The sequence below is a fragment of the Nomascus leucogenys genome, chromosome 3 (genome assembly GCF_006542625.1).
Source record: "Nomascus leucogenys isolate Asia chromosome 3, Asia_NLE_v1, whole genome shotgun sequence".
Taxonomy (NCBI): domain Eukaryota; kingdom Metazoa; phylum Chordata; class Mammalia; order Primates; family Hylobatidae; genus Nomascus; species Nomascus leucogenys.
Window position 1 is genome coordinate 71,278,627 of NC_044383.1, and position 12,570 is coordinate 71,291,196.

The 12,570-nt window shown below is 38.1% G+C and overlaps 1 protein-coding gene across 1 annotated transcript in view; it reads right to left on the reverse strand.

The window, feature by feature from the left end:
• The window catches only part of LOC100579814 (zinc finger protein 676), a 38,926-nt gene that overhangs the window by 9,344 nt on the left and 17,012 nt on the right, over window positions 1-12,570 (reverse strand). The window contains exons 2-3 of the mRNA XM_030809421.1: window positions 9,481-9,607; window positions 5,700-5,795 (exon numbers count right to left, since the gene is read on the reverse strand). Of these exons, the coding sequence (XP_030665281.1) occupies window positions 5,700-5,795; window positions 9,481-9,607 (223 nt within the window). The remainder of the gene's footprint in view (window positions 1-5,699; window positions 5,796-9,480; window positions 9,608-12,570) is intronic.

Sequence of the window (12,570 nt, forward strand, 5' to 3'; positions counted from 1 at the left end):
AAATTTAAAAAGTTCTTTGAAACCAATGAGAACAAAGACACAACATACCAGAATCTCTGGGACACAGACAAAGCAGTGTCTACAAAATTTATAGCACTAAATGCCCACAGGAGAAAGCAGGAAAGATCTAAAATCAAGAACTTAAAATCACAATTAAAAGAACTAGAGAAGGACAAACAAATTCAAACCCTAGCAGAATACAAGAAATAACTAAGAATACAGCAGAACTGAAGGAGATAGACACAAAAAACCCTTCAAAAAAAATCAATGAATCCAGGAGCTGTTTTTTTAAAAAGATCAACAAAATAGATAGACTGCTAGCCAGTCTAAAAAAGAAGAAAGGAGAGAAGAATCAAATAGACACAATGAAAAATAATAAAGGGGACATCACCACTGATTCCACAGAAATGCAAACTACCATCAGAGAATACTATAAACATCTCTATGCAAATAAACTAGAAAATCTAGAAGAAATGAATAAATCCCAGGACACATACACCCTCCCAAGTCTAAATCAGGAAGAAGTCAAATCCCTGCATAGACCAATAAGAAGTTCTGAAATTGAGGCAGTACTTATGGGCCTACCAACCAAAAATGTCCAGAATCTGATGGATTCACAGCCTTTGTACCAGAGGTACAAAGAAGAGCTGATTCTATTCTTTCTGAAACTATTCCGAACAATAGAAAAAGAGGGACTCCTCCCTAACTCATTTTATGAGGCCAGCATCATCCTGATACCAAAGCCAGGCAGAGACACAACAAAAAAAGAAAACTTCAGGCCAATATCCCTGATGAACATCAATGCAAAACTCCTCAATAAAATACTGGCAAACCGAATCCAGCAGCACATCAAAAAGGTTATCCACCAAGATCAAGTCACCTTCATCCCTGGGATGCAAGGTTTGTTCAACATGCACAAATCAATAAATGTAATCCATCACATAAACAGAACCAATGACAAAAACCACATGATTATCTCAATAGATGCAGAAAAGGCTTTTGACAAAATTCAACACCTTTCATGCTAAAAACTCTCACTAAACTAGGTAGAGATGGAATGTATCTCAAAATAATAAGAGGTATTTATGACAAACCCACAGGCAATATCATACTGAATGGGCAAAACTGGAAGCATTCCCTTGAAAACTGGCACAAGACAAGGATGCCCTCTCTCACCACTCCTATTCAACATAGTATAGGAAGCTCTAGTGAGGGCAATCATGCAAGAAAAAGAAATAAACGATATTCAAATAGGAAAAGAGGAAGTCAAATTGTCTCTATTTGCAGATGACATGATTGTATATTTAGAAAACCCCATTGTCTCAGCCCAAAATCTCCCTAATCTGATAAGCAACTTCAGCAAAGTCTCAGGATACAAAATCAATGTGAAAAAATCACAAGCATTCCTATACACCAATAATAGAAAGCCAAATCATGAGTGAACTCCCATTTACAATTACTACAAAGAGAATAAAATACCTAGGAATACAACTTACAAGGGATGTGAAGGACCTCTTCAAGGAGAACTACAAACCACAGCTCAAGAAAATAAGAGAGGACAGAAACAAATGGAAGAACATTCCATGCTCATGCATAGGAACAATCAATATTGTGAAAATGGCCATACTGCCCAAAGTAATTTACAGATTCAACACTATTCCCATGAAGCTACCATTTACTTTCTTCACAGAATTAGAAAAAACTACTTTAAGTTTTATATGGAATAAGAACAACAAAAAAATCTCACATGGGCAAGGCAATCCTAAGCAAAAAGAACAATGCTGGAGGCATCATGCTACCTGAGTTCAAACTATACTACAGACTACAGTAACCAAAACAGTATGGTACTAGTATCAAAACAGATACATAGACCAATGGAACAGAACAGAGCCCTCAGAAATAACATCACCCATCTACAACAATCTGATCTTTGACAAAGCTGACAAAAACAAGAAATGGGGAAAGGATTCCTTATTTAATAAATGGTGTTGAAAAAACTTGCTAGCCATATGCAGAAAACTGAAACTGGACTCCTTCCTTACACCTTATACAAAAATTAACTCAAGATGCTTTAAAGATGTAAAAGATTTAAAGATGATGTAATACCCCAAACCATAAAAATCCTAGAAGAAAACCTAGACAATACTATTCAGGACATAAGCATGGGCAAAGACTTCATGACTAAAACAGCAAAAGCAATGGCAACAAAAGCCAAAATTGACAAATGGGACCTAATTTAGCTAAAGAGCTTCTGCACAGCAAAAGAAACTATCATCAGAGTGAACAGGCAACCTACAGAATGGGAGAAAAATTTTGCAATCTATCCATCTGACAAAGGGCTAATATCCAGGATCTACAAAGAATTTAAATTTACAAGAAAAAAACGAACAACCCCATCAAAAATTGGGCAAAGGATATGAACAGACACTTGTCAAAAGAAGACATTTATGCAGCCAACAGACACATGAAAAAAAGCACATCATCACTGGTGATTAGAGAAATGTAAATCAAAACCAAAATGAGATACCATCTCACGCCAGTTAGAATGGCAATTATTAAGAAGCCAGGAAACAACAAATGCTGAAAAGATGTGGAGAAGTAGAAAAGCTTTTACACTGCTAATTGGAGTACAAATTAGTTCAGCCATTGTGGAAGACAATGTGGTGATTCCTCAAGGATCTAGAACTAGAAATACCATTTGACCCAGTAATCCCATTACTGGGTATATAACCAAAAGTTTATAAGTCATTCAACTATAAAGACACATGCACACGTATATTTATTGCAGCACTATTCACAATAGCAAAGATTTGGAACCAAGCTAAATGCCCATCAGTAATATACTGGATAAAGAAAATGTGGTACATATACACCATGGACTACTATGCAGCCATAAAAAAAAATGAGTTCATGTCCTTTGCAGGGACATGAATGAAGCTGGAAACCATCATTTTCAGCAAACTAACACAAGAACAGAAAACAAAACACAGCATGTTCTCAAATATACAGGAATTTAACAAAACACTTGAGCACACTCTTATGCAAAGGTTGTAATAGTTAATACTGTAAAGATGTTCATTCTGCTTAATGTAATCTACACATTTAATGAAATGCTCTTCAAATTTCTCATTGCATTTTTGAAAAAATAGAAGCAGCAACCCTAAAAGTGTATAGAATCTCAAAAGACAATACCCAACAATCTTTAAAAAATAATAATAATAAAGCAATGTTGCAGGCATTAAAGTTCCTGATTTCAAAAGACATTCCAAGCTACAGAATTAAAACTATCTGGTGTAAGTATAAGGATGAAAAATTAGACTAATAAAATAGAATGCAACACATATATATACTTTAACACGTATGGTCATATGACGAGTCATTTACAGAGCAATAATTATTACTGTAAGCTAATAAATAACGGCAATGCAAATTTGTTACCAAATCATTCAGTAAATATAATCTGAAATACAAAAATACTGGAATATCACTCAGTTTTCAAAAAGCAGAAAATATTCTACCAATTATAAAGATAAATCTTGATAACATTATGCAAAATGAGTCAGCCACAAAAAGACAAAGATTGTATGAGATAGATAGACATAAAGCAATTACACTCTTAGAAACAGATAAAAAGAGAAAAGTCCCCTATTTGCTTAACCCCCAACAGCAAGAAAGTCTGTCAGTCATCCATGACAAAAATGTCTTAATGAGAGAACCAGGCATCATGGTTAACATCTGTAATGACAGCAAGATGGTACAGTAAAGTTGGAGAATTGCTTCAGGCCAAAATTTTAAGACCAACCTGGGTTATGTAGTGAGACCCCATCTCAAAAATAAGTGCCTTTAAGAGAGCTTTGAGATCCAGGGAGGCAACTGTGAAACTTCGCTAAAGCCCAAGACTGAGGAGCACCCTTTTCAGAAGGCAAGCTTTCACTCAGGTGGCAAACTACAGGACCCCTGCTCTTGACTACAGACCAGAAAATGTCCCACCCAACTTGGTCCCACTGAGAATTTTGAACGTACTCTGTAACCATCCCAACTCCTCCCAGCCACAGTCTGTGAGAGGTCTTGGTCTTCCAGAGGCTTGGAGATTGATACCCATTTAGAGCCATGATGGCATGTCTGCAGACCTTGGTCCTTAGTGTCATCCCTATAGCAGTTCCTTGACTCAGTTCCAGCTTCCTAAGCCACAGTTCATGGCCAGTTCTGCCTATGTAGAAACCCACAGTGACCTCAGAAATCTTCTCTGGTACTCAATGAAAGCCATACTAATCCACATCCTAATATAAAGCCCACCATATGAAGACCTGACTGCAGAAACCTGCCCTAGCGTCTACCCTACTGAGCAAAGTCCTGAAGGATATTTATTCTGTCCAAAAATAAAATGGGAATTACAACTGCCCAAGCCCCTTATAATAGGCCAACCCTAGTGCAGATCCAGCAGGCTTGTGACCAAGCTACAACCCCACTCTACTACAAACCCAGAGGGCATTCTATCACCCTGGGGGCCCAACAAAAGAAGATTTTTTACCCTCTGAAACCAGTTTATAAAAACTTTAAGAGGTGTTTGCTCCTCCAAATTCAGACACCAATGCAAAAGTATATTGTGCCATTGTCAATGCTTCTATTTTAACATAGCACTTGAAGTATGTGGAAGAAAAATTAGTCAAAAAAATTTTAAAGTCACTGAAATTGAAGGCAAATAAGTAAAACGTTGCTGTTTGTAGATCATGCAATGTTCTCTATAAAAAACCATAAACAGTACATTAAAATCTTTTCAAACTAATAAATACTCAGTAAATTAGCAAAATATAAAATTAACATACAAGTATAGGTTATGATTCCATACACTTAAACTATCTGAAAAAATAGAGGAAGAAAACAATCTTATTTACAATAGTACTAAAATAGTAAATATCTGAGAACAAATTTAATTGACGAGCTGAAAAACTTTTCAAGGATTTATCAATGAAAAATAATGAGAGAACACAAATAAATTTAAACATATTTTATGTCTATACATTCAAATAAATGTTAAAATACCATATTATCCAAAGTGATCTCCAGATTCAATAAACTCTGTCAATATTTCAGTGTTTTTTTCACAGTAATGAAAAATACAATCATAAAATTTACATGAAACTACAAGAAACTGTGGATAGCCAAAGCAATCTTGAGGAAAAAGAAAAAAGCAGAAGGACATCATACTTTATAATTTCAAACTATATTTCAAGACTATAGTAATAAAAACAGAATGAAATGTGCAGAAAAATGAACAAAAAAAGCCCCAATGATACAGAAACAACTACTCTCACACACTTCAGAGATGATGGAAAAAGAGAACTTAAAAGACAGTTTAACATGGATTAACTTAAAATTATGCAGATATCTGTGTGTCCACAAAAAACAAAAAACAAAAAGTCAGATTGTGCACTTTCTTGTATGCCATGAACAGTACTTTGGCTGTCAACTGTAAACTTGAAGGAAAATTAATGAAGTGAAAGAAGAATTCTTAGAAATCTTAAAAGCATAAGACAGAAGATGCCCCTGTGTGAGAGAAAATTAAAAAATAAAAATAAAAATTAGGCTTTCCAGAAACTACTTCTTTTGGAACACAACTTCCCAAATCACTTTAAGGACTGGCTTCCTCCTTGACTTTGGACCTCTCATCCATGTTGTCTGTATTCACTCTCACCTACCTGGGGGTTCTTCCACCATCTCATGTCTCTTCATATTCCAGGGCTCTTTTCCTTGCTCCAGAAAAATGATCAGGTCTGGCTTAAAGGCAGCAATATCTGTTTTATTAAAAATGAACAATATGCATCTTGCTCATATTCTCCAATTACCAACTTAGTAATGTGCTCAGTAAAGAGGATGTAATAAAGTTCTGTTGAAACAGTCTGGAGCTCAAGTTAATTCACAGACATTAAGCTTCTTCAGGAGGTTATTATGCATAACCCATGGTTTCTGCAGGCAGGTACTCTCAATGTGGAAAATTGGAACAGAGTAGGAGACAGATTGAAATGGGTTCATCAAAAAGGTCTTAAAGTAGACCCTTCTGTTTTTTCTGCTTGGGGTTTGGTTTGCACGGTCCTACTGCCACTGGTCTCCTTATTCTGTCAGACAACAGGAGTCAGGTTCTGAGTCTCAAGAATTAAAAAGATAATTTGTTCCCCAACAGCACCTATTGAAAATAATGAGCAGGAGAAAGGGGAGAATTGTCCATTTGCTAAGCAGGAAAAAGGAGAGGAGAATTGGCCTCTGCTACCCCCTCCAATAACAGAAGTAGAAACTCCCGTACAAAAAATTTTGCATGCTGCTGCTGTGGCTAGGGAATCTTTAGGACCTTGTGCTTTTCCTATTACTGTGAGGCCTGATCTGAACAATCCACAACATCTTTTACATGAGTACACTCCTGTACAGTTTAAATTACTAAAAGAATTAAAAGCTAGTGTGGTTAATAATGGAGTGCAAAGCCCATTCACTATAGGGCTGTTAGAATCGGTGTTCAGAGCCATGCCCCTCCCACCCTTTGATATAAAATATTTGGCTTGCACTTGCTTATCTGCCAGTGCATACCTGATATGGAGTTTAAATTGGCAAGAAATGTGTGCAGACCAGGCTAGGTAGAATCACGCCACTGGTCAAGGAAACATTACAGAGGAAATGATGACAGGCAGTGGCCCATTTTCAGATCTGGTACGATAATTAACATTCCCAGAGGCTGCTTACCACTGGTCTGCCTTAGCCGCCAAGCATGCTTGGAGCACAATTCCTGAAGAGGGAGTTCCAGTGCAGTCTTTCTACATGTCATGCAGGGATCATGAGAGCCTTATGCACAATTTATCACGTGGCTACAAGAGGCAGTGTGGCATCAGATCCCTCATGCCCCTGCTGCAGAAATGCTTACCACAATTCTAACCTATGAAAACGTAAATGCAGATTCCAAGTGTGCAATGGCTCCTGTGAGATCCACAAAAAGCTTGGGGAATTACCTTAAAGCTTGTCAGAATGCAGGAACTGAATTTCATTGTTCTACAATGTTAGCACAAGCAATGGCTAGTTTAGTAGTTGACAGATCTAAAAGGAGCCAAGGGTCAAACCCTAAAGTGGGAAAACGTTACAACTGTGGAAAAACTGGACATTTCAAAAAGGAATGCCACCAGATCTCAGGACAGAAAGGACCTTACAATGCGGTGCTCCCCACCCCAAGCAGAAAAAAGTGCCAGGACTCTGTCCTCACTGTAACAAAGGGAATCATTGGGCTAATCAGTGCCACTCAAAATTTCATCATAATGACACCCCCCTGTTGGGAACAAGAAGGGGCCTTGGACCCAGGCCCCTCAAACAATGAGGGCATTCCCAATTCAGATCACAACCCCACTTCAAGGGTTGGTCCCAGGAGAAACATTGATTCCCTCTCCCCAGGAACACCAGGAAGTACACAATTAGATCTCCCAATCAGGGAAAGAATTACATTAGTTATAGGAGACAAACCTACCAAAGTACCCACTGTCATTTGGGGACCTATACCAGCAGGATACTTGGGACTAATTTTAGGCAAAAGCTGCCTTAACTTGCAAGGCATCACTGTAATCCCAGGAGTAGTTGACTCTGATTATAAAGGAGAAATCCAAGTAGTTTTAATGTCACAAGATCTTTGGGTTTTTGAACCAGGGGAATATATAGTGCAATTATTGCTTATGCCCTGCAAATTACACCCTTCTCCACAAAAGGAGAAATGAGGAAATAAAGGATTTGGGAGCACAACTACATGAGAAATCTATCACAACTCATAGACTCTAATAGACCCACCTGTGTAGTACAAATTAAAGGAAAGAAATTTTATGGGCTTATGGAAACAGAAGCCAATGTGTCAATAATATCCAGTAAGGATTAGCCCCCATCTTGGCACATTTGGGGTCGCATCCCTGAGCTATGCATTTCTGTTAATCTGTCTGAGCCTTGGGCTGCCACCCCAGCTTTGCGCTTTGTGAAACTTCTAACTCAACTTACTCATCGTGTCCGTAGAGCCTTAGGCATGATAATTTTTGCTATTGTTTCCTTGGTCACACTAGTAACTTCTATTGTGATGTCCTCTGTAGCTTTGCATAGTTCTATTCAAAAGCTCAGTATGTGGAGGACTAGATGAAGATGCATACAGCCAACCAAGCATGGCTACTTCAGAATAAAATTAACACTGAGTTATAAACTAAAGTGGCAATGTTGAAATCCATGGTTCTATGGTTAGGAGAACAATTACAAAGCTTATAATTGAAACAGCAATTGTGCTGTCATTTAAATTACACTCATATTTCTGTAACCAACTTAGAATATAACCAAAGTGAGTATCCATGGGACCTTGTGAAAGCCTATTTGCAGGGAGCTTTCACGCCCAACATCACCTTTGATACTGGTGAATTACAAAACAAAATTCTTGATTTAAATAAGAAAACTCAAGAGTTTCAGCCTTCTTTAGAAGACTGGACTGAATTCCAGCAAAGCCTGGAGAGCCTCAATCCTTGGACCTATCTAAAGCACCACATCAACATCTCGGCCGGGCGCGGTGGCTCATGCTTGTAATCCCAGCACTTTGGGAGGCCGAGGCGGGCGGATCACGAGGTCAGGAGATCGAGACCACGGTGAAACCCCGTCTCTACTAAAAATACAAAAAATTAGCCGGGCGTGGTGGCGGGCGCCTGTAGTCCCAGCTACTCGGAGAGGCTGAGGCAGGAGAATGGCGTGAACCCGGGAGGCGGAGCTTGCAGTGAGCCGAGATCGCGCCACTGCACTCCAGCCTGGGTGAGAGAGCGAGACTCCGTCTCAAAAAAAAAAAAAAAAAAAAAAAAAAAAAAAAATCTCATATGTAGTTTTTGGAGTAATGCTGTTCTGTCTCTGTTTTCTGTTCATAGTCTGTAAAATCGGATGGACCAATCGGAAAATGAGAGCTGCCCATCCTGGCCTTACATTTATTCGATTAATGCCTAAACAGCAAGGGGGAAATGTTGGGAGCCGAATGCCTGAGTGTTGTGACCAACTCAGCATTCCACTGGAGGCTATATGATCAAACAGCAACTGTTTATCATGAATGCAGAATGTAGGCAAACTTGCTTCTGCTTCTGCCACCAGAAGGTACACAGGGCAGTCACTCCCTGATGCCATGCTCCTTGAGGTTATCTACTGGAACATCTGGAGAGTACTGTTCAAAGCATACAGTCATGCAGGCCTGCATTAAGTCAAGTGGTTGATCACAACCTCCCCCTTCTCCCTATCTCCTTTACTCAATAAACACGAAGGGCTATAGAAGCTCAGGACCATTGTTCACCAGAAGCAAGGAATCCCCGACCCCTTCTTCCAAATATACTCTTTTGTCTTTGTCTTTATTCTGGTGTTCATCCTCCTTTGTTCAGTCCAATAAGGTCTGCAGCAAAATGAAACCTGTAGCATATACTAGGAATTGCATATTAAAGTTATTCTCACCCAGGAAGACCAGGTTTCTGTAGTTCTCTAACATCACATTCCTATATAAATTCTGCTGTGCAGAGTCCAGGCATTGCCACTCCTCCAGAGAGAATTCTATGGCCACATCCCTAAATGTCAATGATCCCTGGAAAACACACACAAACACACATATTTACTAATTGGTCATGGGCAGAATTTTTAATTTGACTCAAGGTAAAATGCAGAGACTAAAGAGAGCTGGTTCTGACTTATATGAATGACTGAAATTATTCAATAAAATAGTTTTCAACACAGAAATATTCCTTAATGTATTCTCTAACTCTGAGAAAAAAAAGTGGTATAAGATCCATAACATCACCATGTATGTAATATTTTTCTAGATAATAAAGTATAAAATTGAGGGCAAAAAAACTAACATGTACAATTTTCAGTGCTATATTTACATCATACAGAATTGTGTGCCAGGCATGGTGGCTCATGCCTGTAATCCCAGCACTTTGGGAGGCTGAGGCAGGCAGATAACCTGAGGTTGGGAGTTTGAGACCAGCCTGACCAACATGGTGAAACCCCATCTCTACTAAAAACACAAAATTAGCCAGGCATGGTGATGCATGCCTGTAATCCTAGCTACTTGGGAGGCTGAGCCAGGAGAATTGCTTGAACCCAGGAGGCAGAGGTTGCAGTGAGCCGAGATTCATTGCACTCTAGCTTGAGCAACAAGATTGAAACTCCATTTCAAAAAAAAAAAAAAGAATTAATTGTGCGTACTTTTCAGATAGAAAAGACATAGTTTTGTTATTATTCAGATGGAATAGACATGTTCAGTTAGAAGGCACCACTCAAATTTTAATGTGTACAATAAGCTAGAGATCCTGTTAATGCAGATTTTCTTTTTTTTCAGAAGATCTGGGATAAAGTGTGAGTTGCTGAATTTCTAATAAGCTCATCAGTATGCCAATGTTTTTGTTCCCAATAGACTATTTTTTAAAACATCCAGTAATAGAATGAGCCTGTGTTTTTCTGGTTTGTAAACAAAGATAAGAGCCTTCATTTTCCAAAAACAGAAAAATGCAAACGAAACCTAAGAAAGAAGGGCAGCTGCCAGATTAAATGTTTTGGTTTATTCACATCAGCTGCATAAAGATACTTAATGATGAAGAGAAAAATAATTAATTCCATAGCAAAAAAATTGTAGAGAGCTTATCAACCAAGTGATTTATTAACATCAACTACACTAGAACAAATTTTTATAATGTCCTGATGCACCCAGAAGGACACAGCATTACCGCTGAGATATTGCCCCCGAAAGGTAAATTATAGTCTGAATTTAACCATAAGGAAACATTAGTTTTATGGAAAGTTCAAGATAGAGATATCTCCCATGTTCTGTAATTTTTAATAGTGATTTTAAATAGTCTTTCTTCAGCATTGTAGACAGCAGGTATGTCCTAACAATTTTTTAAGAATTTTCTGGGTAATAAATACCATACTGCTTCAATGAGTGTTTTCTTAATCCTGTACTGCATAGACATAATAAAGAACACAGATGAAACCGCAACATTACCTGTTCTCTGTCTGCACTAAAAACCCCAGGTTTTCTCCAATAGGAATTTTGAGTATCTACACCTTCCCATGTTCAACAGCCACAAAAGGACATTTTTAATATTGCAGATTATAAATTCATAGTGAGATTTCTGCATGGCATATAAGAAGCCACAATATAGAGAGGGCTCTGGTATATAGAAAAAAATATATTTTTCAGGGACTTTGATTATTGTAAGAATTTTTTCAAGTAGTTAAGACAAACTCATTAGGGAGGAAAAACACAGCTACAGAAGTACAGGTTTGCAAATACTAAACGTATGTTTCCTGGAGGAAGCAGAGTGGACACAGATCTTGATCTCAGACATGTTTAGGTGAAAAAGAAAAGGCCGTTTTTTTCTCTTTCTCCTCCTTCCCTAGGATTCTTTCTCAGATAAAATTTTCTGGACAAATTACACCTGCATCTTGAGAATATGCCTTTAAAAGTGTCAGCACCACAGGTCTACCTGCTGTCACCACATCCACAGGCAGAAAGACCAAGACCCCATCCATTTCTGTCCTTTATAGCAGAAGAGATTAAGAAACAATGAGTAGCTCCACAGAGATAAAAATATGCTTTTCTTTATTTTGTCCTCAGGAGCCATCCCCTGACACAGGCACCAGCAATTTCTGCCACAGTAATGGAAATATGGGCCATGCTCTACTGTCCCTACCAAATCCAAGCAGAACAGGCTCTTGGACAACCCTTTAATGCAAAGATGGAACTTAACTCTCATGAATGTATTTTGAATTCCTCATACTTGATTCTGGCCTCAGCTTACAGTCACATGAGCCACTTAATTAAAACAACATGGATGCTTCCACCAAGAACAATAAACAGAATCCACGGACAGGGCACAAGTAAAAAGAGTTCTGCAAAATGGCCAGGTGATACTAATTAGAAGCCTGGGCTGATAACCCCTTAACTAAGCATTTCTTCTCAAGCTCTAATGAGCTTATAAATGACTTGGTAATTTTGGCCCCACTCTATGAAATGTAATTCTACAGGTATGGCAAGGGTCCATAAATGGGTCTTTTAAACAAGTGCCCTGTCAATAATGATGTTGCTCCCCCTGCGCTTATTATTACCATTAGCTAGAGAAATGAGGCACAACAGAGTCCCTTACACCCAGCACTCGTGTCACAACACAAATACTTCTGGTACAAATGAAGACAATCATTCTTCATCCTAAAGTATTATATTCTTTGCTGACTCTTTAAAGTTTATGAAGAAAACAGAAAGCAGCAATTTCTGAGTAAGTCTGCGTTTGGAAAACAACATGTGCACATGTACTAATGCAATGTTTATTAAGCAGGTACTGTGTGCTCAATAGGATGTTACAGAGTGCTGTGATAGCACATTACGTGATTTAATCCTAATAACACCCTTTCAGTTGATACTAAGTGTTCAATAATTCCAAGGCTTTAAAGGACAAAGCATTTTTATTTGTATTTATCTGTCATTGATTTTTCAAAAACTGCATAGAATAAAAGCTAAATATGGACAGATGAAAGGGATACAGATGG